Genomic DNA, 24392 nt, shown 5'->3' with positions numbered 1-24392 from the left:
GCTGGGCCCTGGACCCTTAATGTCTGGAGTGGCAGGCCAAGCACTCGGTGCAGCAGGAAGACCTGAGTGCCACTAAGGCCCCTAACAGGTGTAGTAAATATCTGTTAAATGAACGAATACATGTTTTGATGAAAGAAGCCCACAGTGCAGTGTGAGCCCAAAGGGGTCTTACTGAAGGCTTCCTGGAGGAAGTGGCAGCTAAACTGAGACATGGAAAACACAGAAGAGCAGCCAGGCCAAGCTGGGCTTTAACTGTCCCTAAAAGAAAGAAACGATCATAGCAGGGGTTTAACCAGAGGTGGCCGAAGGCCTTTCCAGGTGCCCATTTCTCCCGTATAGCTTTGGAGTCAGACGATCCTAGGTTGGAATTCCCAGTTCTGTCCTTACAGTCTGACGTCCCGTACAACCCGACGCCGGCAACTGTCTCCAAGCACCCGAGAGCCAGGGCGGGAGCATGAGCGCCTACGGTGTTCCTTGGGGTGTAGCCCTCGCAGTGTCTAGAGGATTTGGGGGCTCCTGTGCCCCCATTTCACCCATTTGCTGGACTATCCAGGGCAAGCCCCTCACCTGCCTGAGCCTCGGTATCTTCTGAGAAAAGAAGCTGACCCCAGTGCCTACCTCATAGGATTACGTGAGACAACCGATGTTAAGCAGTGTTGCTTTGCTGCCTGAGAACCCCTGCCTGTCCCTTTCTCTCTGATGCCTTTCCGGGCAGAGATCCAGAGATCCAGAGATCCTGCCTGAGTCACTTTGGCGGGTTTAATGCCCAGCCGCGCCAGGCACACAGTAGGTGCTCACTAAGTGAGCAGTGCCGGGAAGAATTCGGGCCGGGGATGTGGAACTGTGTGTGGCTCCGCGGGCTCAGAGGCCCTCCCCGCGCCCCGCCACCCTGTGCGCTCCGGGGCGGGGCGGGGCAGGGGCGGGACCCAGCGCTCCGGCTCCGCCCCCGGCACCTCGGTAGGCGATCTTGCTCTCTCCCTGGCTCTCCAGTGCTAGGAGACAGTTGCCGGCGTCGGGTTGTGCGGGACGCTAACTGTACCCTCCGGGTTTAACGCTGTGAGCCCGCGCGCGGAGGAGCTGGGATAAGCACCCCGGAGCCCCCAAACAGAGCGCGGCCGCTGGGGGACAGCGCGCGGCGCCGGGTCGGGGCGGAGCCGGCTTTTCTGTCGGAGGACGCGAACCGGCACGCTGCGCCTTTAAGGAGTCCAGCCGGGCTGGGCGCCGGAGCTGGGAGCGGCGCGGGTAGGAGCGCGGCGGCAGGTCCGAGCCCGGGGCTAGGGACCGAGGGCCGGGGTCCAGGCACGGCGGCGGGACCCAGGCGGTTGAGGCCGGTCAGGTGAGCGGAGGCGGGCGGGCGGTGGTCCGCCCCTCGGGGGATGGGGCGCCCTGATGGCCCCGTGACCTCTCCCCGAGTGCCTCCCGGCAGCGGCACATCGAGTGGAAAGAGTCGGGGATCTGCACCTGCCTTTCCACTCCGCTCCCCGCGCGGGCGCTGCCTCCACCTCCTGCTGCCTGGATAGGTTTGAGATGCCCGAAACCCGGCGCCCCATTTCCTGGGTCCAGGCTGCCAGCCTCTTGAAGCTGGGGGACAGAGTGAGGACGGGTCGGGACCTGCACCCTGTTTCTACTCCGCCTCCCCATCCCCTGCGCCCGCAGCAGCCCTGAGGCGCCCCTCGCAGTGCCGAGAGGATTTTGGGGCTCCTGCAGCCCCGTTTCCCCCATTTCCTGGAGAAAGACTGCAGCTCGCCCACCCAGATAGCATCTTGCCCCGTGTCACGCGCCTCCTCCGCGCCGTCCCCAAGATCTCTCTCCGCTAATCCCCTCCCCCAGCAGCCTTTCAGCTTCCCTTTCCCCAGCCCGCCCCGGCTCCCGTGCCCTTGCGCCCCCTCCGAAACCCTTGAATCAGGATGCTGTCCAGCCAGGTGCCCGCCGGCAACCTGCGGTCCCCCGCCTACAGCGACACAGGCTTCCCGGCTGCCTTAGAAATGAGGATTGTGTAACGCCGGCTACAGGGCAGTGCACGTGCAGGGTTTGCGCCCCTGAGCCCACAGCGAGGCCAGGTGACAGAGTGACGCATGGGGGAGTGGGGGAGGAGGAGGATGCCAGAGGGTCTAGATACTGTGCATGCAGGGAATATGTATTTTGAGCCCTTTGTATGCCCCAGGAGCTGGGGGTTAGGAAGAGGAAATAAAGGGGGGTCTTACTCCGGCTGGGACCTGGAGGCCCGAATTTATCTCGCCGCTCCCCTCCCCGCTGCTCCCACCTGCTCAGAAATTCCTAGTGGCTCCACCTGGCTAAGAGTTTAAAGTAGTTTATAATGAATAATAGCTGACATAGAATAAGCAAATCTTGTGTCCTAAGCCCCTTAAAAGAATTACCTGCCATACTTTCCCCAACAGCCCCTTGAGGTAGGTACCTCCGCTGTGCCCATTCCTGAGAGCAGGAATATGACGCTTCCAGAGGTGGTCCCTTCCCAAGACACGAAGTGAGTCTGGCCTCAGAACCACCCCCTCCCCCCAACCCTCCCAAACCTACCTCGAACCACTAGACTTTTTACCCAATTTCAACAAATTCTTATCAAGAACATTGTTATAATATAGGAAATTAGAAATAAGAGAAATTAATCACCTGTGTTTCTAGCACCAATTTGTTTTTCTAAAATTTGGTTCTCAGACCAGCAAGGCCTCTCAGCTTCTGGTAATAGTACCCACTTTGGAGGGTAGTGACAATATTTAGATAAAATAATGCACAGGGCCCAGCATGTATTAAGCACTCAGAAAGCAGCAGCTGTTATTATGAAGAGTGGTAGTTGACCACTACCTTGAATTACTGGAAAAAAATAATGAATAAATGGCTCACACTGACTCTGCAGAAATTAACCATTTTGTGTGCTCAGAAAGGCCTATGAGACTTTCTCTATTTTCATCGTTTTATTATTTTTATTATTTTGACTTTTTCAACACATTCTGTGGCTTTCTTCAACTCCAAATTATCCATTGTCTTTGTAGTTAAAGACAATTGCCCTTCTGGTTTTTTTTAGCTTTCAAAATGTGTGACCTTTGAGTTCTGTGAGCATCTACAAACCTAGAATAAAAGATGGGAATGCAGTTTGTGGAACTGGGAAGTAATTCTGAAACTTGATATGAGAAAAAAATTGTCCTTAGAGGTGATCCTGGTTTGCAGTATGTGTTGGGTGAGGTCTATCCTGGGGGCAAGAAGTTAGACTCAAAGATTATCTTTGGGTTTAGAGGGAAGAAAGGCAAGCATGAATGTTTTGTCTGGGTGTGGTGGGCTCACACCTCAAAGTGGCCAGCACTTTGAGAGGCCAAGGCAAGAGGATCACTTGAACCTAGGAGTTCAAGACTAGCCCGGGCAACATGGTGAAACCCCATCTCTACCAAAAAAAAAAAAAAAATTAGCTGGGAGTGGTGGTGCACACCTGTAGTCCCAGCTACTTGGGAGGCTGAGGTGGGAGGATTGCTTGAGCCTGGGAGGTCGAGGCTGCAGTGAGCTGAGATTGCTCCACTGCACTCCAGCCTGGGTGACAAAGTAAGACCCAGTCCCAAAAAAAAAAAAAAAAAAAAAGAATGAGTGTTTATCCTAGTAGGCTAGCAGGCAGCTAAGAGTGGAAATCAGCTTCACCATGTCATATTCTTAAAAAAAATTTTTATTTTAGAGATGAAGTCTCACTATGTTTCCTACTTAGGCTGGCCTGGAACTCTTGAGCTCAAGTGATTCTTCCACCTTAGCCTCCCAAGTAGCTGGAACTACAGGTGTGCACCACCACACCTGGCACGCTATGTCATACTTTTTATGAAACTCCTGGTTATTTTGGTGATTAGATCAATTATTACCGTGATGAGTGTTCAAAAGAAAAGAGGCAAGGACATCCCCATCAAAGCTAAATATTTGGAAGATGCCAGGAAGCTAGTTCTGCAAGTTGAAAAAAAATACATTTAAAAATTTCTCCTATTTGAGTCTTAAAAAAATTTTTTTTTAAGAGACAGGGTCTCACTCTGTTACCCATCCTGGAGTGCAGTGGAGCAATCTTAGCTCACTGTAACTTTGAACTCCTGGGCTCAAGCAATCCTGCTACCTCAGCCTCCTAAGTAACTGGGGCTACAGGTGTGCACCACCAAACCTGGGTAATTTTTTTTTTTTTTTTTTTGAGACGGAGTCTTGCTCTGTCGCCCAGGCTGGAGTGCAGTGGCACGATCTCGACTCACCGCAACCTCCGCTTCCCAGGTTCAAGCAATTCTTCTGCCTCAGCCTCCAGAGTAGCTGGGATTACAGGCATGTGCCACTATGCCTGGCTAATTTTGTATTTTTAGTAGAGACGGGGTTTCTCCATGTTTGTCAGGCTGGTCTCAAACTCCCCACCTCAGGTGATCTGCCCGCCTCTACCTCCCAAAGTGCTGGGATTGCAGATGTGAGCCACCGTGCCCGGCCAAACCTGGATAATTTTAAAATTTTTTTATTATTGTTGGTTGTCACAACTTGTAGGTAACATCAAGTGGGTAGAGGCCAGGGATGCTGCTAAACATCCTACAATGCACAGGACAGTGCCACAACAAAGAATTATATGGCCTCCAATGTCACTTGTGCCACAGTTGAGAAACTGAAACCAGACATGATTTTCACAACGTTAAAGTCCTTTCTGACCTCGCATGTAGTTGCCTCTTCCAAGAAGATCAAGGTATTCTCCTAAACCAGACCCTCAGAAACCCTCTGGATCCTATTTGACGCTTCCCAATCCTAGAGGCCACTTAGGGTGTTGCTGCCTGTGGCTGGATGGGTTTGGGGTCTGTCATGAGCTTCTGTGTGGCTCTCTGGTGCTGTACCAAGGAAACTGCTGATTCAGGGGAGCAGGACAGCACTCAGGAAGTGTGGGCAGAGGTTCTTACACTGCTGCAGGTTGGGATCCTCTTCTTTTTAAGTAGTATATTAACAGTAGCCTTTGCTCTTAGGCATTTTTCCAGAAGCTGTGGCTGTTTGGCTGTTGGCATTGGGTGTTTGCCTTGTGATATACCCAGAAAAGGATCAGACCTTACATATGATGAAGTCTGGGGATGGGACTGGATTCTGAGAGTATAAAGATGGCAACACAGACCCTGCCCAGAGGCTACTCAGGCATCTCAATAGGCCTGAACAGTGGCCATGCAGGGTGGTGGGGGTATGGCAGGGCTGCCTAACTCTGCCTGTGAAGTCAGGCAAGATCCCAGCAGTGCAGAGTGAATGCTTAGTATCTGCCTGTCACCGCTTTGAACAGTTTCCTTGCATTATCCCATTTCATCCCCACACTGAGGTAGAATTCTAAGAGGTTAGGTCACTTGCTGCAGTCACATGGCAAGCATATGACCAGAACAGAGTCACAGTGGTCAATGGCAGAGCAGAGATTTGAACACAGGTTGTTGAGCTGTAAAACTGAACTGTCAGGAGCATTTACAGAGAGGGGCAGTGCTTTAATAGCCAAGACTTTTAGGATGGGCTGGAGCTCGCCAGGCAAGAGGGAGAATAGGTGTGCCAGGGAGAGAGGAGCAGGTGTGTCAAAGTCCTGGAGGTGTGGGAGAGCACGGCATGTCTGAGGGTTGCAGATCATTATGGGAAGGGATGGAGGGCAGGCAATAGGCAGGTGATAGAAGATGACTCTTGAGATATGGGCAGGCACCAAATCCTAAGTGGCCTTCAACATCATGCTGAGAGCCACTGCCAACCACCGGTGAATTAGCAGAGAGGAAGAGAAAGCTGTGTGACATTCAGCAGCTTGCTTAACTTCTCTAGGACCAGCTGGCCCATCCAAACTAAAACCTCTAAAACTGTACTGCTCTGACGAATGTTTCTTTCATTTGTGGCCATATGAGCAGAGTGAAGGAATGGCCTGCGTTGACACTGGTGGGGTAGCCCTGTTGCTTCATGACTTCTCCCCCAAGGCTGTGTGATGGGTGCAGGGAGTGGTTTCTTCTCAGCCAGCCGTTGGTTTTGTTTCAGCTTTCCAGCTTATCATTTGGCATTGACCAAGTGTCCGCCAAGGGCAAGGCACAGTGGATGCTAAGTATTGTGACAGAGGCAAAGATGTGGTCAGACTTGTTTTTGAGGAGCTTGCAGCCTAGTGGAGGGTCCAGCCAGTGTTCTTCTTATTATTATTATTATTATTATACTTTAAGTTCTAGGGTACATGTGCACAACGTGCAGGTTTGTTACATATGTATACATGTGCCATGTTGGTTTGCTGCACCCGTTAACTCGTCATTTACATTAGGTATTTCTCCTAGTGCTATCCCCACCCCCCCATCCCCCTGCCCCACGACAGGCCCCGGTGTGTAATGTTCCCCACCCTGTGTCCAAGTGTTCTCATTGTTCATTTCCCACCTATAAGTGAGAACGTGCAATGTTTGGTTTTCTGTCCTTGGAATAGTTTGCTCAGAATGATGGTCTCCAGCTTATCCATGTCCCTACAAAGGACATGAACTCATCCTTTTTTATGGCTGCATAGTATTCCATGGTGTATATGTGCCACATTTTCTTAATCCAGTCTATCATTGATGGACATTTGGGTTGGTTCCAAGTCTTTGCTATTGTGAATAGTGCTGCAATAAACATATGTGTTCATGTGTCTTTATAGTAGCATGATTTATAATCCTTTGGGTATATACCCAGTAATGAGATTGCTGGGTCAAATGGTATTTCTAGTTCTCAGTCCTTGAGGAATCACCACACTGTCTTCCACAATGGTTTAACTAGTTTACAGTCCCGCCCAGCCAGTGTTCTTATCACAAGATACAAATCTCAATTGTCTCGAGAGGGAAGTGTTCATACCAAATACTCTGGGGCATGGAGGACGAAATAGAGGTTACTGGGGGATTGAGGAAAGTCTAAGTGAAGGAGATAACGTCTAGCTCCACCAGAAAGATTTTTTAAAGGAGAACTGAGGGTAGACAGAGGATGTCTTACAGGTAGAGAGTGGAGAAAATAGAGAAAAAAAACAGAAAGCCAGTGCAGGTATAGTCATGAGACAGTCAGATTAAGTGTATCTCGTATCTGATTCTCCACAGTTTCCAGATTGTGGATGGGAAGCAGAAGTTTTCTTTTCTTTCTTTTTCGAGACAGAGTCTCACTCTGTCGCCCAGGCTGGAGCACAGTGGCACGAACTTGGTTCACTGCAGCCTCTGCCTCCTGAGTTCAAGGGATTCTCATGCCTCAGCTTCCTTTGTAGCTGGGACTACAGGTGTGTGCCACCACGCCTGGCTAATTTTTTTGTATTTTTAGTTAGAGACAGGGTTTCACCATGTTGTCCAGGCTGGTCTCAAACCTCAAGTGATCCGCCTGCCTTGGCCTCCCAAAGTGCTGGGATTACAGGCGTGAGCCACCGTGCCTGGCTGGGAAGCAGAAGTTTTCATAACAGGAAAATATTCATTAATGGACTTGCCATGTGCAAAATTAGGTCCTACTTCATCATCTCTCCCTCTGTTTTCAACCCTGGTTGTCAGCCAGGCTCCAGAAGCATCCATATTTTGGCTCTGGGTCTCTGCCTGGTCGTCAGATGTTTTGCAAATATAAACAATGGAAAGTAAAATTGCAACTCTTGAGAGAGGCAATATCTCATGAAATCAAAGCCAGTGATGTTAGAGAACTGCTTGGATGATGTGTCAAAGCAATAATAGGATCTGGCAATGTGAGATCTGCCAACAATTGATAAAGAGAAGGGATGAACCCTCCTTTAGGGGAGAGACTTGAAAATCAAAGAATTGAGAGGCCCTTGAGAAATCAGTGAGGCCATAAGATATTTTTGCAAAAATGGCTTCTTTATGATAGCACAGTGATGACCAAATGTTAATTAGAAGGACTTATCATACTGTAAAACAGTCTACACAAAATGAAGTCTTTGTTCTAAGAATTCACACAGGGCTGAGCATGGTGGCTCATGCCTGTAATCCCACCACTTTGGGAGGGCAAGGCAGGAGGATTGCTTGAGGCCAGGGGTTTGAGAACAGCCTGGGTAACATAGAGAGACCCCATCTCTGCAAAAAATGAAAATTTAGCTGGGCGTGGTGGTGCATGCCTTGGTCCCAGCTGCTGAGGATGCTGAGGTGGAAGGATCACTTGGGCCCAAGAGGTCGAGGCTGCAGTGCACCATTACAGTCTAGCCCGGGCAACAGAGCAAGACCCTGTCTCAAATTTTAAAAAAAAGCAAAAAAAAGCACAGAAGTGTAATTGTAACCTAAATTTTGCTTAGTATTTACTATTTCTTTTAAAATAGATAGATTTGTTTTTTGTTTTATTTATTTAGATAAAGTACTGAACAAAACTGTATTTTACTCTTAACTATGAAATTCTGAGTGTGGCTTTACCATATATCCTTTTTTCTGGTGTTTATCTTCCTGGGCCACTGAGATCTCTGGGGAGGAGATTCTGGCTAGAAAGAAGATGTGGATCAGTGCACAAGGACCCTGAATGCTAGACTTTGTGCTGGGAGTGGGAAGTCTTGTCCTGCCAAAGCCTGCCAGTGTTTATTAACAGGGCTCATTTCTTTGTTTAACATCAACTTTGTTCCTGCAGTTGGAAAGTACTGTAGACCAACTTCACCTCCTTTTTTTTTGTTTTGTTTTGAGACGGAGTCTCGCTCTGTCACCCAGGCTGGAGTGCAATGGCTCCATCTCAGCTCATTGCAACCTCTGCCTCCCAGGTTCAAGCGATTCTCCTGCCTCAGCCTCCTGAGTAGCTGAGATTACTGAGATGCCTGCCATCATACCTAGCTAATTTTGTATTTTTAGTAGAGACAGGATTTCACCATGTTGGCCAGGCTGGTCTTGAACTCCTGACCTCAGGTAATCCACCCACCTGGGCCTCCCAAAATGCTGGGATTACAGCCCTGAGCCACTGCATCTGGCCACTTCACCTCATTTAGAAAGTCAAAACCCCGGGCTGGGCACAGTGGCTCACACCTGTAATCCCAGCACTTTGGAAGGCCAAGACAGGCAGATCACTTGAGGCCAGCAGTTCGAGACCAGCCTGGCCAACATGGCAAAACCCTGTCTCTACTAAAAATACAAAAATTAGCCGGGTGTGATGGTGCACACCTGTAGTCCCAGCTACTTGGGGAGACTGAGGCACAAGAATTGCTTGAACCCCGGAGGCAGAGGTTGTAGTGAACTGAGATTGTGCCACTGCACTCTAGCCTGGGCAACAGAGGGAGACCCTGTCTCAAAAAAAAGAAAGAAAGAAGGAAGGAAGGAAGCAAGGAAGGAAGGAGAAAGAAAAAGAAAGAGAGAAAGAGAGAGAGAAAGAAAGAAAAAAAGAAAGAAAGAAAGAGAAAGAAAGAAAGAAAAAAAAAAAGAAAGGCAAAACCTTCTTTGATCTCCCTGCTTTTCCTCTTATTTAAAAGTGCAAGTTTGGCCAACAGGAGAATGTTTTGGGTGCTGAGGTTCTATTTTTGCCATCTGCTATGTAGCACACCAATAGAGGGCTATTTTAATTCCTTTCAGCCATGTGGCAAATAGTCACTTACATGATGCTCTTTCTAGCACTTTACCTTTGAGGGGTGACCTGGCTGATGACAGTACGTGTATTCATGCTAATTCAGTGAGAAACGTTCAAATCAAAGCCTGTTGTGGGCTCCACTAGAGCCTGAAGACTTTGGGCTCCTTAAAGGTAAAGGGTCAAGTGGCTTTTGGCTCCTGTTTTATCCAGCAGGAGACTGGCTTGTGTTTCTGTAGGGTTGTCTTGTTTTAAACATGATTTCAAGCAGGCGGTTATTCCAGACTATCACCACAGCCCACATCCTGACCAAAGAGGCTGATGTTGCCAGGTCAGTGCATGTGTGACATGTTTCATCACCTTGCTTCTTGGCCAGTGTGATTTGTTAAAAGCTGTACCACAGGATACACAACCCCCCTGCCTTCCAACTGAGCCTCGGACTGATCTACCTGCCTGTCCCTCCTCTGCCTGTCACTTCTCTAGAGGATCAGGTAGCAGGGCTTTCTGGTTCTCTCTGATCCTCCACCCACAGGACCAGCCTGGCTGGGCTGAATTCTCTTTCCCACAGTGCTGCCCAGGTGGCCAAAGCAGGGAGGGGACTGTGGGCTGGGCTGGTTCTTGAATGAGAACCCCCATGAGGAACCAGTTGTCAGAGTTTTGGTGCAAAGCAGGAGAGAGTGAACCATCTAATCATTACCTCTCCCAGAACCACAAAGGAGATAAGAATTTGTGGTTTATGGATGGTCGTGTGTTTCCAGGATAGAATGATAAGAACGTTTATCACTTGAAAAATTTAAATTCCTATCTTCTATCTAAGAGTACTGGACTTTGAGTCTTAAGGACTAAAGTTCCTGCCATGCAGGCATAACCTTTGGACAGTCACATGGGCAGTAGTCCCCCAGTCATTGAATGTTAATAGAGTGGGCTGCCAGGCTGCATAGCGTGTGTGGAGATGGAGGGAGTTTCATCCTCCATCCTTCCAGCATTCACATTTGTATTTCTTTCCTCATAATGGGAAACAGTTAATATTTGGTTGCTGTCTCTAATGGGCCTTTTTTTTTTTGAGACAGAGTCTTACTCTGTCACCTAGGCTGGAGTGCAGTGGCCTGATCTTGGCTCACTGCAACCTCCGCCTCCCGGGTTCAAGGGATTCTAGCTGGGACTACAGGCATGCACCACCACCCCTGGCTAATATTTGTATTTTTAGTAGAGATGGGGTCTTGCTATGTTGCCCAGGCTTGTCTCTAACTCCTGGGCTCAAAGTGATCCTCCTGCTTCAGCCTCCCAAGGTGCTGGGATTACAGGTGTGAGCCACAGTGCCTGGCCTCTTGAACTAGTGTAGAGTCTGGGACTGGCCAGTAGAACTTTTGTGATAAGGGAAATGTTCTGTATTTCTGCTGTCCAATATGATAACCACAAACTAGTGGCTGTTGAGCATTTGACATGTGGCTAGTGCAGCTGAGGATCCGAATTTTAAATTTTATTTAATTTCAATTTAATTTTAAGCAGCCACATGTGACTAGTGGCTACCATATTGGACAATACAGATGGACTACTTTATTTGAGGAGTTTATATTGTAGTTATTTTTTGTTTTTTTGTTTTTTGTTTGTTTGTTTTTGAGAGAGAGTCTTGCTCTGTCACCCAGGCTGGAGTACAATGGCACAGTCTCGGCTCATTGCAACCTCCACCTCCCGGTCAAGCAATCCTTGTGCCTCAGCCTCCTGAGTTGCTGGGACTACAGGCACACACCACCACACCTGGCTAATTTTTGTATTTTTAGTAGAGTCAGGGTTTCACCATGTCGGCCAGGCTGGTCTCGAACTACTGGCCTCAAGTGGTCTGCCCACCTCGGCTTCCCAAAGTCCTGGGATTACAGGCGTGAGCCACAGTGCCCAGCCTATATTGTAGTTTTTCATTAAATATGTACATAGTAGCACTTCAAAAGGGACAGAAGGTATCAGTGAAAAGTCTCCCTCTCATTTCTGTCTCCAGCCCTGCAGTTTCCCTTCCCAGTGCTAACCATAATCATGGCCAATTTCTTTTGTGTCCATTCAGAAGGATTTCCCACGTACATAAGCATAACAAATATATTTTCTCTCTCACTCGCTGTTTTTCAATGTTAGGGTATTACTCTTATCCACTGTCTTCTGTTCCATGCTTTTTTGAGTTAATGTACCTTGGAGGTCATTACCCATAGGGACAAATAGGACTGTCTCATTATTTAAATGGTTTATATTTAATTTCTATTTGTATTTAGTGGCTATATGTGTTTCTTTGCAAAGCTGTATCGTCATTTACTTAACTATAAGTTCACTATATGTAAGCATGTAAATTATTTCCAATCTTTTGCCATTATGAATACTATTGTAATACTCTTACACAAACATTTTCACACATAATCATGCATAAACGTAGATAAATTCCTAGAAGAAAAGATCATAGCCAGGCATGGTGGCTCACGCCTGTAATCCCAGCACTTTGGGAGGCCGAGGCAGGCAGATCACCTGAGGTCGGGAGTTCGAAGACCAGCCTGACCAACATGGAGAAACCCCGTCTCTACTAAAAATACAAAATTAGCTGGGCGTGGTGGCACATGCCTGTAATCCTAGCTACTCAGGAGGCTGAGGCAGGAGAATCGCTTGAACCCGGGAGGTGGAGGTTGCGGTGAGCTGAGATCGCGGCATTGCACTCCAGCCTGGACAACAAGAGCGAAACTCTATCAAAAAAAAAAAAAAAAAAAGAGAGAGATGATCATTAGGTCAAGGATATGTGCATTTTACATAGCCACAGATTTTGCCAAATTGCAATCTGTAGAGTTTGCTGATGAGAATGCAAATTGGTACATTATATGAGAGCATCTATTTTTCCATAGCCTCAGCAGCACAGTCTGTATTAAACCTCTTGTTCTTTGCCAGTGCAATAAAGGAAGATCACCATCACCCTGTAGATTTAATTTGCATATCTCTTGTTACAAATGAGATTGAGCATCTTTTTATATGTTTAAGAGTCATTTGTAGCCTTCCTTCCTTCCTTCCTTCTTTCTTTCTTTCTTTCTCTCTTTCTTTCTTTCTTTTCCCTCGGTGGCCCGACCTGGAATCTACTCGGCTCGCTGTTGCCCCGCACCGCGAGCTGCCTCGGACTACCGGCGCGCGCCGCCGCCGCTGCCTGCTTTTTCGCCATTGGCTGCAGGCGCGGTTTCGCCATGTTGGCCACACTGCTCTCCAGCTCCTAGCTCCGACTGCTCTGCCCGCCACGGACTGCCAGGGTGCTGGGACTGCACTCGGTGCTCGCTGTTGCCCGGGCTGGAGTGCGGTGGCGTGGGCTTGGCTCGCGGCAGCCTCTGCCTCCCAGCCGCCTGCCTTGGCCTACCAGGGTGCTGGGATTGCAGCCCCTGCCGGGCCGCCGCCCCGTCTGGGAGGTGGGGAGCGTCTCTGCTCTGCCGCCCCTCTGCCCAGACTCCCCATCTGGGAAGTGAGGAGAGCCTCTGCCCGGCCACCCATCGTCTGGGAGGTGAGGAGCGCCTCCGCCTGGCGACCCATCGTCTGGGAAGTGAGGAGCGCCTCTGCCCGGCCGCCCCATCTGGGAAGTGAGGAGCGCCTCTGCCCGGCCCCCCCGTCTGGGAAAAAGTGAGGAGCGCCTCTGCCCGGCCGCCCTGTCTGGGAAGAAGTGAGGAGCGCCTCTGCCCAGCCACCCATAGTCTGGGAAGTGAGGAGCGCCTCTGCCCGGCCACCCCGTCTGGGAAGTGAGGAGCGCCTCTGCCCGGCCGCCCCATCTGGGAAGAAGTGAGGAGCGCCTCTGCCCGGCCGCCCATCGTCTGGGAAGTGAATGAGGACCGGCCCCCCTCCGGAAAGGTGGGAACCCCGGCTGCCCTGTCTGGGAGAGGTGGGGACCCCCTCCGGTCACCCCTAGGAGGTGGGGACCCTGCCCGGCCCCCCTGGAATGAGGACCCTGCCTGGCCCCCTCTGGAATGGGGGACCCGCCCGACCCCCCGTGGGATGTGGGGACCCTCTGCCGACCCCCCTGGAGGTCACCAGGAGGCCAGGGCAATGTGGGGGCTGGCTGGTGGCTCAGGTGGTCCCGGCACTCTGGGTCCCACGGGTGATCACGGCTGGGATTCGGTACCACCTGGCCAAATGGTAAAAATATGGAAAACCGACACAGTGACAACGGAACGGGTCTACCCTGGAGTCATACTCTAAGTTTTTCTATTTTCCTCCCTTTCTGATCCTTTGTCCCACTTTCTTTTTCTTCCTCTTCCTTCTCCTTCTTCTTTGTCTAGTGGAGGATTGAGCTATTATCACTGATCCATATAAAGTCCCTCTCTCATTTATTTTAATTCGCACCCCCCATTTCTATTCCCCGACTTCCCATGTGCAACCTTCCTAATATGTTTGATATGCATCTTTTTGTTTGTATGTATTTTTAGAAAATGTTTGTTTTGTGTGCAAAATAAAATTAATAAAAAAAAAAAAAAAAAGAGAGTCATTTGTATTTCCCTTCTGGTAAATTATCTGTTCAGATCATTTGCTCATTTTCTATTAGATTTTGTTGTTGTTGGTCTTGATTTGTAGGAACCCTTTATACATTAAGGAAATTACTATGTTGTCTCTATTATGTATTTACAAATTTTAATCTTATTTATGGTATCTCTTTCCATGTGGAGATTTAAAAACTTTTTTATGCAACTAATACTCTTTGTTATGGCCTCTGGATGTTAGACATTACTTAGAAAGCCCTTTCCTATGGAGATACTTTTTAAATAGAATTCTCATGTTTCCTCCTAGAACTTTGATGGTTTTATTTTTTATGTTTAACTCTTTGATTCATCTGAAACAATTCAGGGGTTTTGCTGATTTCATTTCCTTTGCTCATCTCATTCTCTTGCTGCTGAGCAGTTTGTAGTGCCTCCCTGCTTCTGCCCAACCCAGTTTTGGAGCGGTGCAGCCCCGCTGACAGTACCAGTGCCATCACTCTGGTAACAATATTATCCTCACTTGCCCATTGGTTGCTGCCTTGCTTCCATTCCTTTCTGAACACGCTGTTTAGGTAAGCCCTAACCCCGATGGAGGAAAGCTTTAACTATCGTTCCAGGCTTGACTACTCACCAGATTTCTTCTTTGACCTCTGTCAATTCTTCCTAGTCCTGGCTCATTATCTGAGATGCCCTGCCCTTTGTGCACGTTTGCCTTATTGCCTCACTGGGGGAGGTGACCTGAACAAGAGGCATAGTATAAAGCCATAAGCTGTTTGTACTTTGCCTGTGCTGAGGAAGAGAGCGCTCCACCTTCACTGAAGCCAGCAATTTGGCCGGCTGTTAGCACTTCATTCATATTCCCTAGCATGAGTTAATGCTTTGTCATTTTATTTCTTGTGATTCCAGAATCTCATTCTCAGCTTCTGCCAGAGCCAGTAGCAGTTGGGAAAGAAGGCTGTGCTCTTTAAAGAGTGAGTATGGATTTTAACCACCATAGATTTCCCCCAAAAGGCAGCCTTTAATTAGACTGGGACTGCTGTCGTAAGCCCTGCTTCCAAGCCCTCTGCAGGCCAAAATGTGCTGCATGATTTCTCTGATCAGTAGGTCTGGTGGGAAGGGATTTGGCACCTGAAGGTTTTCAAAGCTCTGATGCACACCCTAAAAGCCCCCTGCAAATAGTTCTGAAAGACTATGCGGGGAGCCTGGCTCTGAATTGGAAGGGAGTCTGGTCTGGAAGGCATGGGCTTATGGGCCCCAGTGCTTTCCTGAAAAGGGGACACTTGAACAGGCCCTGAAGGCAGGGAAGAGTTCATCAGGCAGCCCAGACGTGGGAGTGCTCCACACGAAGGGGTCAGCAGGAAGGAAGACAGAATGAAGCTGTATGGGGCTTGCATGGGGGCTGGGAGCTGGTTATTTGGAGTGCAGGCAAAGACGTGGGAGTCAGGACTGGGAAGCTGAACTGGGACCACATGGGGCGGTCAGAGTTCACATTTTATTTGGTGGACATGAGACCAGCACAGCCTGATCCCTGGTGTGAATTGAGAAGATTCCTCTGGCAGCTGGTGGTGGTGAGACTATGGGGGGTGAAAGAATAGCCTTTACAGAAACAGGAGGGAGAGGAAGGGAGGATCTGGACCCAGTGTGGTGGCGGAGGGGAGCTGCAGTCTGACTCATACAAATTCCTACACCTGGTGACAATTTTTCTTTTTACCTTATATTCCTAGTAAATGTTGAACCCAACTGGGATTGGGTTTTTAAGGATTAGTTTTTAGGGGTGTAAGTCCCCTAAGGCTGTGCTGTCTAATATGGTAGTTCTTATCCACATGTAGCTGTTGAGCACTTGAAGTATGGCTGGTGTGGCTGAAGAACTGAAGTTTGAATTTTCTTTGGCTTTAATCAATTTAAGTTTAAATTGCCATATATCAGGCAGTGTAGTTTGTTTAGACTTGGACAAGTTGACTCCAGTGCTGGTGCCTCTTCACCTTTGCCTAACAGGAGTGGTGAGCAAGTAGGAGAATGAAAGATGCATTGGCATCTAGGTTAGACTGATGCAATTACTGTCAGCAGAAATCAGTAAGTCGTCTAGGTGTAGCAGCTTGCGCCTGTAATCCCAGCACTTTGGGAGGCCGAGGCGGGGGGATCACCTGAGGTCAGGAGTTCGAGACCAGCCCAACATGGTGAAACCCTGTCTCTACTAAAAAGACAAAAATTAGCTAGGCATGGTGGCAGATGCCTGTAATCCCAGCTACTCAGGAGGCTGAGACAGGAGAAGCGCTTGAACCCAGGAGGCGGAGGTTGCAGTGAGCCAAGGTTGTACCACTACACTCCAGCCTGGCTGACAGAGCGAGACTCTGTCTCAAAAAAAAAAGAAAGAAAAAAAGACAGAAATCAGTAAGTCAGGAGAAGCAAGGAGAGATGTGTCAATCAGATTCTATGAAAGTGTTATACGTTGTTTATTCTTGGATTTTACTTTATACCCTGAAGACTAAGATATTGGAACTCAAGATCCCAGTTCTCAAAATCAGTGAGAACATTAAAGAAAATTGTGAGATATGCCTTACTCCTAACCCCAGATTAAACTTCATTTCCCTGATGCAATGTTTATCTGGATCCACTGACATGTCCCCTATCCAATTAATCTTTGCCACTGCGTTCAGACATAAGGGCCCCCAAATGCACAGCTTGGGTGTTAAGCAGTGGCAGAGGATCCTGAGCCTGGGATGTGAGAGTATGTTTTCCCTGGTGCCAGCATGGCCAGCTCTCCTTCCTGGCATTGCCTGCTTCACACTGTGCTGCTGTGTCTTTAACCCTGGGGTGCCTCACTTTACACGATAAATAGATAAAATGAAGTGTTTTTCTTTTTCAGTGTATTCAGTCAGGCGATAAACATGATCAAGCACCAGGTCTTTGCCAGGTGACGCTTTAGGTTCTGGGAACTCTAATAGGAAAGAATATTCTTGTGGGAGCGAGCCAAATCCTACTTTTTAATTGCCTGGCATAATTCCAGAAATGTTTAAGTCACCAAAGTAAGAAAGAACAGACGTGACTATTTGAATGTTCTCATTAAATAGATGAGGAAGCCAAGATCTCCCAGCTGATGTGTGGAAGAGCCATGTTGGAGAGGGCCAGCTGCCACACTGGTGCCCCCAGCCTGGTGCCATCCATCGCACGAGTTTGGCCCTCAGTGGCAGCCATTCATGGATGACCATCACGATTTTTGCTATATTCATGTGTCACCTACTAAGCATTTTTCTTTAAATTGACTCCTTGTGTTTTGTTTTTTTTTTTGAAACGATCTCCCTCTGTCACCTAGGCTGGAGTGAGTGGCACACTCTTAGCTCACTGAAACCTCAGCCTCCAGGCTCAAGTAATCATCCCACCTCAGCCTCCTGAGTAGCTGATACTACAGGCGCATGCCACCATGCCCGGCTAATTTTTGTATTTTTTGTAAAGATGGGACCTCTCCTTGTTGCCCAGGCCGGTCTCAAACTCCTCTGCTCAAGCAATCTGCCCGTCTCAGCCTCCCAAAATGCTGGGATTACAGGCATGAGCCACCACACCCAGCCTAGAGAGCTGTTTAACACCACCACACTGAGAGTTTCTCTTTGACCCAAGCAGGACCGAAAAGAACTGAAAAGAGATGACTTTCCTAGTATATATGTTGTTATCTAATGCTGTGTACCCCTGAAACATTCTTTAGTACTCTCCTACTCACTAAAGTCATCTTGCAAACTCTCAGTTGTATGGGTCTCATGCTTTGGGAAACTCAAGTTACACTTCTTGGTTGATCTCCGATTTTTGGCCAGTGGCAGTTCCTGGTTCATAATGCTTCAGTTTTTTCTGCCTCCAGCCTCTCCCTTGGGTCCATAGAGTATTCTAGAAATAAACACCAGCATGGCAGAGGAGCTGTCTTTTTAAAGGAAAGCTGAAGCAAGTCTTTTGTAAAATGAAGGATGTTGTAGAGATAGGAATAAATTGCCTACCCTTTATCTGTACAGAAAACTCAAAATTGTGGTTTCTTCAGCTAAGGTCTGGATTTATTTGTCCTTGTCAGGGAGAGTGTGCATGGTTTTCTGTAATAAGTCCAAAGCTTACTAAATTGATCATGTTCTACAAAAGCTGCTTATGGGAGACTTTATTCTGCTGTTAAATAGAAGATGGAGCCAGACGCAACCTTCGCTGAAACTGACTGGCATTGTGGCAGGCACCGACAGAGCAGAGAGGGGTTTTTTTGATGATTATGCCTTCATTTCAGGGCTATCATCTCCAGTGTCAGAGTCTATGATATATATGGCTTTGAGCATAAACTGTTCTAATTCCTAGTCCAAAGGACTCCCTGCTGCTCAGTAATCTGAATTTACAGTGGCCCCCAGCAGTTTTTAAGGACTTTGTATGACGTGAAAAAGTCTTCTCAAAGCTGACAGTTCCCATCTTTGTCAACTCATTCACAGCCCACGATGTTCAAACAGATCTGTACAGATTCCCTTCAGTCTGTGATTGACTTGCTTACTCCTTGAAGGTGATGCCTTTTAGCAGGGTAAATTGTAGCCAGTGTTAAGTAGGTGACTCCTTCAGGGATTTTCGTAATTACTGAAAGAGGAAAGATGTCAGGTCTCTTATAGAGTCATTGGGAATGGTTGTTCCTAAAAGAAACGAAACAGATGGAACCCATTTTGTAAATGTGCTTTTCATTGATTCATTTTTACCTTATTTGTGTCCCGTGCCATACTTGACACTGAGAAAGAACATACATGATTGTCCCTACGCTCAAGGAGCTCTGGTTCCAGAAGGAGAAGCAGGCCAATGATTTCAGTGTGCTGGGAAAATTGCTTACAGTGACTAAGAAACTGAGAAGGCAGTTGCATCAGAGACAAAGACAGTGCTTATGCCCTGGGAAGGTGGCAGGTTTCATCACTGTAGACTCAGGACTGTACTCAGGTAGAGTATGTGTATGTAATGAAAAGAACCATCTAACCTACCTATGGGTGCATCTGTCTTCTTCTTCAGGCTGTGAGGTGCTTGCTAGGCAAAAACCTCTTGAAGATGGAGAGCTCGTATCTTCATGGAGAAATTAGGGATGATGAATGTAGATACCTAACAGCAAAGAGGTTACAGAGACTAAGGACAGGCCATTTGAAAAAAATAAAAAATAGACAAAGTGGAGCTTGGTGCAAAGGTAGTGGATTGAAGTTAGAAACCTGTTTTGTAATCATGACTACCAGCTGGGTGACCTTGGGCAAGTTACTTAGCCTCTCAGAGCCTCAGTTTCCTCAACCTGTAAAACAGGATGAAACACTTGCCTTTCCTATGTGACAGGGTTGATGTGCTATATCAAGAGTTGGCAAATTACAGCCTACAGGTCAAATTTGGCCTACAGCCTACTTCTGTGAAGTTTTATTGGAACACAGTCATACTCATTCGTTACATGTCTTCAAGGCTGCTTTCTCATCCAGTGGCAGATTGAGTAGCTGTGATAGAGACTCTGTGTCCCACAGTGCTAAAATCATCACCGTCTGGCACTTTACAGAAAAAGTGTGCTGACCTCTGTGCTCAGTGGTTGTGAGGTTATACTGTGCTGCATTGAACTTATTATCAGATTGAATTAAGTATCAGTCGATAGAGGCAAATGGGAGAGATCACTCCATTTCCCAGGAAATGTAAGGAACGCCATGATTTGCTAGATGTTAATGCTTTTTCTTGAAGAAATCTGTATTATGTTTGGTGAGTCCTGCACACTTAGCACAGATGGCTGGGAATCAAGGCAGAGGGCCACGCCTGGCTTACAGGTCCTTCTAGGTGTTTTCTGTATTGGGGAGAATGATGGGACTTGAAATATATATTTATTATATATTTATATTTATATACTTTATGATATATATGTATATATACACATATGTGTATATACATATATATGTGTATACACATACACACACACACACACACACACACACATATATATATAAAATAGAGATGAGGTCTTGCCATGTTGCCCAGGCTGGTCTTCAATGCCTGGCCTCAAGCGATCCTTCCACCTCTGCCTCCCAAAGTGTTGAGATTACAGGCATGGGCCACGGAACCCAGCCTGAAGTATTTTTCATTCTATGCTAGAATGAACTGTATTATAAGCTCATAAGACAGGACAGGGCAGGGCCTCTGATACAGCTGGAATTCTAGTGCCCCGATAATGTGTCAGGTCTTAGTGTTGGTGCTGGGGACACCCAGTCCTTACTCTCATGCATCCCACATTCTAGCCTTCAGACGTGTAAGTCTTTAGGAAGACATCAGAAAGTACACTGAAAACTACCTTTTTGGCTTATTCCCCCCTAACTTTGTATTACGTATTTATTTTTTGAATTGGTTGCATATTTACATAACAACTTAAAAGTTTTAAAAAGTAAAAAACCAAGTTTCCTGTCTATTCCTGCCACTTAGCTATCTAATTCCCCACCTTAGATGCAATCACTGTTACTGGTTTGTTGTATCCATGTGTACATATATATTTGTTCATTGATTTCTTTAAAAGTCTGTCTTTTTTTTTTTTTAAAGGTTCTCACTCTGTTGCCTAGGCTAGAGTGCAGTGGTGCAATCATAGCTTACTACAGCTTCAAACTCCTGGGCTCAAGTGATCCTCCCACCTCAGCCTCCCAAAGTGCTGGATCACAGGCATGAGCTACCATGCCCAACCTGTCCTCCTTTTTTATTTTTATTTATTTTTTATTTTTATTTTTTGAGATGGAGTCTTGTTGCGCAAGCTAGAGTGCAATGGCACAATCTTGGCTCACTGCAACCTCCGCTTCCTGGGTTCAAGCGATTCTCCTGCCTCAGCCTTCCGAGTAGCTGGGATTACAGGCACCTGCCACCACGCTCGGCTAACTTTTGTATTTTTAGTAGAGATGGGGTTTCATCATGTTGGCCAGGCTAGTCTCCAACTCCTGACCTTAAGTGATCCGCCCACCTCAGCCTCCCAAAGTGCTGGGATTAGAGGTGTGACCCACTGCGCCTGACTCCTTTTTTATTTTTAAATACTGCAAGCCTACAGAAAGATTGAAAGGATAATATCATGTAACCTTCACCTGGATTCCCCAGTGGTTAGCATTTTACCATATTTGCTTTATTTCTCTCTCTTCTCCTCCCACCAACACACACACACACACACACACATTTCTTTTTCTCTCCTGAACCTTTAAAAGTGAGTAGCAGATACCATTATACTTCACCCCTTACAACTTCAGCAGACATCTCCTAAGAGGGAAGATATTCTCCTACATACATACATAACCACAATTTCATCATCATACTCAAGAATTGTGTCACTGATACATTGACGTTGTCTAATACCCAGCCCTTACTCGGATTTCCACATTTTTTTTTTTTTTTTTTTTTTGAGATGGAGTCTCGCTGTGTCGCCCAGGCTGGAGTGCAGTGGCGCAATCTTGGCTCACTGCAAGCTCCGCCTCCCGGGTTCACACCATTCTCCTGCCTCAGCCTCTCCGAGTAGCTGGGACTACAGGCGCCCGCCACCACGCCCGGCTAATTTTTTTGTATTTTTAGTAGAGACGGGGTTTCACCGTGGTCTCGATCTCCTGACCTCGTGATTCGCCCGCCTCGGCCTCCCAAAGTGCTGGGATTACAAGCGTGAGCCACCACGCCCGGCCTCGGATTTCCACATTTGTCCCAACTATGTCCTTTATAATGTTTTTTACAAATCCAGGCTCCTCTGAAAAGTTCCTCGTTACTTTTAGTTGTCATGTCTATTTGGTTTTTTTTTAAAGCACTTGCCTGCTTTGGTTTCCTCCTGTTCTTTACCCTTACTCTGAGAACTTCACTTTTCTCGTCCCCTTTGCTTCTTCGCCTCTTTTCCCCTGATACAGAGTTTTAATATCGTCATTCTCTTTGGCCCCTGCAGGAGTCAGCCAGCCTGAAAGAGCAGGATGGATCTTGATGTGGTTAATATGTTTGTGATTGCGGGTGGGACGCTGGCCATCCCAATCCTGGCATTCGTGGCTTCATTTCTTCTGTGGCCTTCAGCACTGATAAGAATCTATTATTGGTAAGCCAGTTTTATCATTGACGTTTTCAAGAGTATCATAATATTGACATCTTCTCTGCTTGTCCTTTTTGGGGTTATTGTCCAACATTTTATCAGGAAATATTTCAGACAGAGAGAAAAGTTGAAAGGTACTCATCCTGTTTGGAATTTTGGGAATGCTCTTGAAGAATATTACCAGATCATTTCTTTCAGGTTTGTTTGTTTGTTTTTTGGAAACACAGTTGTGCTCTGTTGCCCAGGCTGGAGTGCAGTGGGATGATCTCGGCTCACTGCAACCTCCACCTCCTGGGTTCAATCAATTTTCCTGCTTTGGCCTCCAAGTAGCTGGGATTTTATAGGTGTGTGCCACCACACCTGGCTAATTTTTTGTGTGTTTTTAGTACAGATGGCGTTTCACCACATTGGCCAGGCTGGTCTCCAACTCCTGGCCTCAAGTGATCTGCCCATCTTGCCCTCTCAAAGTGCTGGGATTACAGGCATGAGCCATCATGCCCAGCCCTTTCAAGTTTCTGATAGCATCTTTCTCCACCCACATTCCCAAAGTCAGTGATTCTGTCTTCAAGCAAGAATTGTACATTTTTATGGGAACTCCTTTGGTATCTTCTTGATCATTGGTTGTTTTTGTTTGTTTGTTTTTTGGTTTTTTTTTTTTTGAGACAGAGTCTCCCTCTGTCACCTAGGCTGGAGTGCAGTGGTGTGATCTCGGCTCACTGCAACCTCTGCCTCCCAGGCTCAAGCGATTCTCTTGCCTCAGCCTCCCAAGTAGCTGGGACTACAGGCACGTGCCACCATGCCTGGCTAATTTTTGTATTTTTAGTAGAGACAGGCTTTTGCTGTGTTGGCCAAGCTGGTCTCGAACTCCTGACCTCAAGTGATCCTCCCACCTCAGCCTCCCAAAGTGCTGGGATTACAGGTGTGAGCCACCGCGCCTGGCCTTCATCATTGGATTCTGACCCTGTGATGTCCTGACAGGTGCAGCGATGTCACTGAAAAATGAACAAGAAAGACCAGAACCATTGAGATGGCATGTATAGGACAGAATACTTTTAGAGTTGTTCTAGAAGTGTTCATTAGTAAAGAAGTGACAGAAAGAAAAAGAAGTTTCCAAAATATGTCATTCTTGTACCACTGTTATTATTCTTGTCCTATCTGGATACCACCTGTCCTTTTATTTTGTATTTCCTTTAGAGTGAGCCATCTTTTAAAAAAAATCCTTAAATCGAGTATTTAAAAAGTGATATGAATATCACTCCCTTAAGTGAAAAGCTTGCCATAAATAGTAAATTAATATCAAAAAGTGCCTGGCACAGTGGCTCATGCCTGTAATCCCAGCATTTTGGGAGGCCGAGGCAGGCAGATCACCTGAGGTCAGGAGTTTGAGACCAGCCTCACCAACATGGAGAAACCCAGTCTCTACTAAAAATACAAAATTAGCCAGGCATGGTGGTTCATGCCTGTTATCCCAGCTACTGGGAAGGCTGAGGCAGTAGAATCGCTTGAACCTGGGAGGCGGAGGTTGCGTTGAGCTGAGATCGCGCCATTGCACTCCAGCCTGGGCAACAAGAGCAGAACTCCATCTCAAAAAAAAATATGTATATATATATATCTCAAAAAGTAAAAATAAACACAATGACATTAAACAGTCTTATTAAATTGTTTCTCCTTTACTTTGTTACAAAGCATGAGCAGCGTGAAAGATGTAGCAGCCCTGAGCTGAGCCTTTCTCCTTGTTGGAATCAGAAGGTTAACAGTCAAAACGAAAGTGACTTTCTCATGATGTGCTTCATTGCCTTTTCATGCCACTGTCCAATTATCAAATGAAATTGCCCTTCCCACCCCCATGGTGTACATCCCCTGATGAAGGGAGCGCCGAAATAGACCTGGTTCCTCTCTGTGCTATAGGTAAGCCCATTGAGATCTAACTGGGACTTCGGGAAGTCAGAACTCACTTCTTTACGTAGAAGAGTCCAGGGAGGGTGTTATGCCCTTTATCTGCCCTCCTTTCTGGCTCCCTTTTGTTTCACTTGAGTGTGGAATTTTCCGCCTGCCAGCCAAGCTCTGATCCTTGAAAGGAAACTAATTGAATGGAAGGGAGCTTTTCATCTTTTGCTCTTGCTCTCTGGGGGCGGGAGTGGGGAGTTGTGACCCCATCCCGAGTCACCCGGGACCCACCTTCTGCATTGAGAAAGCGAGACTCACTCTGAAGCTGAAATGCCGTTGCCCTTGCAGAGCTAGTAGCGTTCTGTGCTTTGTGGGCTAAGGCTCCTGGATGACCCCTGACATGGAGAAGGCAGAGTTGCGTGCCCCTTCTCATGGCCTCGTCAAGGCATCATGGACTGCCACACACAAAACGCTGTTTTCATTAACCACGTGAAATGGAAGCAGAGAACGCA

At 47.2% G+C, this 24392-nt stretch overlaps 1 protein-coding gene across 4 annotated transcripts in view; it reads left to right on the top strand.

Moving 5' to 3' along the window:
• Positions 1-1017: 1017 nt before the first annotated feature.
• The window catches only part of ABHD6 (abhydrolase domain containing 6, acylglycerol lipase), a 58468-nt gene continuing 35093 nt past the window's right edge, over positions 1018-24392 (top strand). For all 4 annotated transcript variants that reach the window (XM_032153912.2, XM_032153911.2, XM_058439096.1 and 1 more), the window contains exons 1-3: positions 1018-1336; positions 14856-14920; positions 21856-21999. In XM_032153912.2, coding sequence (XP_032009803.1) covers positions 21881-21999 — 119 coding nt within the window. In that variant the 5' untranslated portion in view covers positions 1018-1336; positions 14856-14920; positions 21856-21880. The remainder of the gene's footprint in view (positions 1337-14855; positions 14921-21855; positions 22000-24392) is intronic.

This window comes from Hylobates moloch, unplaced genomic scaffold (assembly GCF_009828535.3).
Source record: "Hylobates moloch isolate HMO894 unplaced genomic scaffold, HMol_V3 SCAFFOLD_5, whole genome shotgun sequence".
Taxonomy (NCBI): Eukaryota; Metazoa; Chordata; class Mammalia; order Primates; family Hylobatidae; genus Hylobates; species Hylobates moloch.
This window is presented reverse-complemented; position numbering and strand designations above follow the sequence as displayed.